The sequence below is a fragment of the Euphorbia lathyris genome, chromosome 10 (assembly GCF_963576675.1).
Source record: "Euphorbia lathyris chromosome 10, ddEupLath1.1, whole genome shotgun sequence".
Lineage (NCBI taxonomy): Eukaryota > Viridiplantae > Streptophyta > Magnoliopsida > Malpighiales > Euphorbiaceae > Euphorbia > Euphorbia lathyris.
In genome coordinates, this window is record NC_088919.1 from 57,192,511 (window position 1) to 57,198,426 (window position 5,916).

General features: G+C 32.6%; 1 protein-coding gene and 1 pseudogene across 1 annotated transcript; both read left to right on the forward strand.

Annotated features, from left to right (window-relative positions):
- Positions 1-677: 677 nt before the first annotated feature.
- Positions 678-1,264, forward strand: LOC136208167 (iridoid oxidase-like; annotated as a pseudogene).
- Positions 1,265-4,407: 3,143 nt separating this feature from the next.
- On the forward strand, positions 4,408-5,579 carry LOC136208168 (geraniol 8-hydroxylase-like). Its single transcript, XM_065998981.1, has 2 exons — positions 4,408-4,482; positions 4,956-5,579. Exons 1-2 carry the CDS (start codon positions 4,408-4,410, stop codon positions 5,577-5,579), a joined length of 699 nt encoding a protein of 232 aa, XP_065855053.1.
- Positions 5,580-5,916: the final 337 nt, after the last annotated feature.

A 5,916-nucleotide genomic window follows, 5' to 3' on the forward strand; every position in this document is an offset into this window, starting at 1 on the left:
CGCTGTTTAGTCCCTGTATTTTTAAAAATACACGGTAAAATCCCTAACTTTTTTCTCGATGAACTGTTTAGTCCCTAACGTTTTTCTCGGTGAATTGTTTAGTCCCTGCCGTTAGACTCTCATGAAGATTTTGTTAGTCAATTTAGATTTGCGTTCTTCTTTTCCTTTCCTTTAAACTCTAATGCATCTGAAATCAACTTTGAGTGTTCTTCTTCTTGATTTCATTCTTAATCGTTCAAATCCGTAATCATTGAGTCTTTTCTTTTTCTTATTCTCCATACAAATAGTTTCTTCTTCTAAATTGGATTTGCTCTTCTAAAGTTTGAAGGTAAATAGTAAAGGGTAATTTAGTAATTTCCGAAGTTATAAACGGTAAAAAATCTAACAAACAGACGGAAGGATTAAACAGTTCACTGAGAAAAATATTAGGGATCTTACCATATGTTTTTAAAAAATACAGGGATTAAACAATGTGTTTTGTCAAAATATAGAGACTAATAAATTAATTACCCTAAAAAAAACTCCTGATTTGTCATAGTGTGTTATATTTTAATTAAAAAATCAAATTGCACGCCCCACCAACCAATCAAATTGCATGATTTTGTCATTTCATGAAATAAACTACTAAAAAAAAGGCCCCTACGCCCGGGCCAAAATGGTGGCAAGTCATGCACACCATGTGGCAACTCGGGTTTTCTCCGCACGAATCATTCGCCACGCTTAGTCAAACCCACGGCCCGATCATGACCCTTTGGCTCGGAACCATGTGCACCGTGGTCATCTCATCGGAACAAACGGCTCGTGAAATGTTCAAGAACCACGACGCGGTTTTAGCCGGGAGAAAAATCTATGAGTCAATGAAAGGAGACTACGGGAACGAAGGGTCGATCATCACGGCCCAATACGGGCCGCATTGGTGTATGATGAGGCGATTATGTAGCCAGGAATTCTTCGTCACGCGTAGGCTTGATGCTACGCGTGACATTAGAAATTAGAAGTAGATGTGTGGAGAATATGGTGAAGTTTATTAAAGAAGAAAGTGGTGACGGAGGTTCGATAGATGTGGGAAGATTTATTTTCTTGATGAATTTTAATCTTATAGGGAATTTGTTATTCTCTAAAGATTTACTCGACCCGAAATCGGAAAGGGGTGCGAAGTTTTTTTTTTCATGCGGGGAAAGTGATGGAGATAGCGGGGAGGCCGAATATCGCGGATTATTTTCCGGTTTTTCGACGGATTGACCCGCAAGGGATTCGACGGTAAAAAAAGTTAAAATATTACATTCTAAATTAAAAATATTATGAGTATTTTTTATGACAAAAGGATTAATTTGTTTTTGAAAAAGAAAGATCTTATAAACTTTAAGAGGTGATTAGGGATCTTGGAATCAAAAGAAGTAACCGGCATAAAAGCGAGTTGCTCTAGTTAGACTACGAGCAACACAATTTGCTTGTTTATAAGTAAAACTAACACTAAAACCAATCACCGACTAACAATAAGACGAAAACTATGAATTAAGACAAAAGCGTTAATTAAAAATATAATTACTGTTCTTAAAAAATACGTTACTTAGGATTACTTTTAAACTTTATAACTTCTAAATATATGATTTTTTCTTTTTAGAATAAACAATTTATTGGTTTTGTATTTTTATATATTATACTAATTAGTCCATGTGTTTTCAGAAATAATTATAAAGTCTCTCGATTTTGTTTTCGTCTAACACTTTAATTACTATGTTAAAGTCAATGGTCGAATAAAAGTTAAAATAGCAAAAATTACCTTAACCCTATTTTTAATTATAAAACATATATTTTTCTTATTTTATGCTTTTTTCTTCAAATAATTTCTTACTTGATTTCTTTTCCATGTAATTCTAATCTTTTTAATATTAAGTAATTAATTTATTCCACATTTTTCGGGAGCAGAACCGTGTTGCAGATCACTTGGCGGCGGCAGGCCATGAGGGGGTGTTAGGTGTTTCTACCCTTACCGTTCCCCCTATCGCTCTTTCTCCTCTTCTTTTAGAGGATAGGATTGGGGTTAGCTTTCATAGGCTAATCCTCGGTGTAGTTGCTTGTTTTGCTTTGCTTTGCTTTCCTTTTCTACCAAAAAAAGTAATTAATTTATTAATTTTTTTTTTTATCATTATAGAACTGTATTTTAGTGGCTTAGCATAGAACTTATTGTTTTATTAAAAAAAAATAAATGAAAAGCATTTAAAAATTAATTGTAAGAACACTAAAGGTGCAAGAGTAGGAATTTTCAGCTCCGTTCGGAAAATTTTATAATGGGCTTCCTACATGAATATCATCGTTAACTATAAAACTACAGCTAAATCATATTAGTAAACTTAACTCTTAATATTTCATTATTTTCTATATATGACAAATAAAGTATGCTTTTACACTTTAATTTAAAAATTCTAAAATCCAATTCATAAATTCTGAACCCTAGACAATATATTCTAGATCCGAATTTATGAACTCTAATTCTTAAAAATAATGATTTTATTAGTTTGATATAATTCAAAATTATGAATTGATATAATTGTAGATAGTTTTTTAAAAGTGAATTTCAAATGTAAATTTTCCTTTTATAAAAATGGGTGAATCACATACACATCACCAATGATAATAATATTTTGACTTTAATCAAATTGATAATTTTTATTTGTAATATATCAAATAGGTCTATTTTTATTTTAGAAATGTCATACACTAAAAAGTAACCATCAGCTTTTAACCTCCTTCAAAATAAATAGTTATTAATAACTTTTCTAAATTCAAAATAAAAATTGACATAACCATAAATATTTAATAACATGTAATTTTCCACGTAATTTCCTCTATAAAAATCTCCCTAATCAATTGTAGATTTTTCATGGGCCTGTTGGCCCATTCAATATGTGTTCTAGCTCAATTTTTATAGGCTAAGTTTCGATATACATATTGAACATTTAGTTCAGTTTGAGTCCGTTTAAAGCCTGCATAAAAATATGTTGGGCTTGAAATTTGTTTTAAAAGCCCAAGCTTGTTCGGCCATCCTTATATATTTTTCTGGGTTAAAGACCACAATTACTCTAATGTTTTAAGCGAAGTACATATTTAGTCTTAAAGTATGAAATAGTGTAAATTTAATTAAGGGACGTTTGGTTCATAAAGGGTAAGGGAAAAGAAATCAAGAAAGGGAAACTAAAAGAAATGAAAGGAATAAACATTCCCTATAACTTTTTCAAACAAGACCAATTTTTCATAGGTTACCAAAAATTAGAAAAACTAATTTCACTAGTATTTAACTCTGACTTCAGACCTTCCAATCTTAATTATGTTTAAAATATTTAGTGTATTACTAATAATATTATAAGAACTTTATTAAAATACTAAAAACTAAATCTGCTACATATAAGTTAATCACAAAATTTATTGTCAAACTGTCTAAAATATTTATCGTGTTATTAATGGGGGCGGCCCGGTGCACTACGCGTCCCCGCTGAGCGAGGGTCCGGGGAGGGGTCCCACCACAAGGGCCGCTCCTAAGACTCGAACCCGTGACCTCTTGGTCACACGACAACAACGTTTACTGTTAAAAAAATTGATCTTGCTTGGAAGGTCCAATGTGACATTCAAACCAGTTTTTTTTTTTTTTTTTTTTCAAATTTTCAATAGGGCAGAGCAAAAATTGATCTTGTTTGGAAACGTTAGGGTTAAATTTGGCGGGTACCAGAATAACCTCAATATTTTTGAAGAGATACCAATTTAGTATCAACGTTTATGAAACGTGCCAATTTTGCCATGAGTAATGGAACTTGCGTTTAAATTTTGGTATCATTTCACAAACATTGAGTGGGTTAAATTGATACAATTTAATAAATATTTAGATTAAAATATGATACTTTTCTAAAAATCTCCAGCTGAATTTATTGCCCTATCTCTTCAAATTTTTTATTTTGTTATATTTTTTCATTTAACATTATATGTTGAATATTTATTAAATTAATTAATTAAAAATTTGTTTTGCTGCATTCTTAATATTCATATTCATAATTTAATTTTTTTAATACAAATATATTAGTTGGGAGCTGGATTGAGTTTGAGAATCAGTTCCAGCTCAGCTCGATCCGAATTTGATGTACATATTGTTCCGACAGGACTAAACTTGAAGAAAAAGTAAACAAATGTCGAGCATGGTTAGGAGTGAAATCACGTGGTTTTTTTTTTCAAGTACCAATTCTACAAATCACATGGTTTTTACACTAAATATATGGGTGAATAATTTATTAGTCCCTATCATTTTACGTAATACACTGTTTAATTTTCCTATTTTGAAAAACACATTATAATATTTTATTTAGATTTTTAACCGAATATATATTAACTTTCAGAACAACCATAGTACGATACAAAATGGGTGCCTTCTATGGTTATTTTGTTTTTGACAAAGTATCATTACTTGGTGTGTTTTCACCATTGGATGATGGAGTATAAAATTAATCCAATGGTGAAAACATACAAAGTAAGGCTTACTTTGTAAAAAACAAAGTAAGCATAGCCTTTACCTACAAAATGGCCATGTTACTCTGTTAGTTTCTTTTCTGTCTATTTACGCCAAATATAACGGTTAAAAATCTAAAAAAAACCCCAAAGAGTTAACGGTGACAAAGGATAGAGAGCTTATAATATGTTTTTCAAAACATGAGACTAAACAGTGTGTTAGGTAAAAAAGAGGAGACTAAAAAATTATTTATCCTAAATATATTAATAGACCAGTTGGACTGGGTTTCAGAATCACTTTCCTTACCTTGCCGGATTCAGTTTCCTAGTCCGATCCGAACTTGATATAAATATAATTCCACACAATTTGGATAGAGAAAATAAACATCAAGCCCGGTTAGACTCGACCCGACCCTAGTTCATGGCTTTTCTAGACTGACATCTTCCTTTATTGATCACAGGAAATGTTCACAGCAGGAACAGACACAACAACAAGCACACTAAAATGGGCAATGGCTGAACTTCTCCATAACCCAACTCTCCTAACCAAAGCACAATCAGAAATAAGAACCAAAATAGGCCCCAAAAAGAACCTCCAAGAGCATCACATTGAACATCTCCCGTACCTAAAAGCAATCATAAAAGAAACACTCAGACTCCATCCACCACTCCCATTTCTAGTCCCACACATGGCCATGAATCCTTGCAAAATGCTTGGCTATTCCATCCCCAAAGACACACAAATTCTAGTCAATGTTTGGGCCATTGGGAGAGACTCTCAAAATTGGGAAAACCCTTTGGTTTTTAGGCCAGAAAGATTTTTAGACCTAAATGTGGATTTTAAAGGGAAAGATTTTGAGTTTATACCATTTGGTTCTGGGAGGAGGATTTACCCGGCTTTGCCTCTTGCTTCTCGTTTGCTTCCGTTGGCTTTAGGTTCGCTTTTGTATTACTTTGATTGGGGTTTGGGGGATGGGGTTAGGGCTGGAGATATGGATATGGGTGAAAGAATGGAGATTACATTTAGGAAATGTGTTCCTTTGAAAGCTGTTCCCGTGGCTTACATGTTTGAAGAGGAAAACTAGTGTTGATGTTCAGTGACGGATCCAGGATTCAGTGATACGGAGGGTTTGTGGTGATTTCTCGTGATTTGTGTATACTAAATTGATATAATTTAGATGTTTTTATATAAAAGAATTAAAGATCCGTGTATGGTTTTTATAGAATTTTCGATGTTTTCCAATGACCAATGAGTGCTCAAGCCTACTAATTCCCCTTGGATCCGTCCTTATGTTGAATGTATTGGTGATGTAAATTTTACGTTTTGTTTGTTTTTGGCAATGTTTGGCAAATAGCTGTTAGCTGTTAGTTGACTACCTTTTTGGTTAGCTGATTGATTGTATAAATTTGTTTGGTAAAACA

Coding starts and splice junctions, on each gene's coding strand:
- LOC136208168 (XM_065998981.1), top strand. CDS start 4,408: ATGGGTGCCTTCTATGGTTATTTTGTTTTTGACAAAGTATCATTACTT. Junction 4,483..4,955: donor TTTCACCATTGGATGATGGA/GTATAAAATTAA, acceptor TATTGATCACAG/GAAATGTTCACAGCAGGAAC.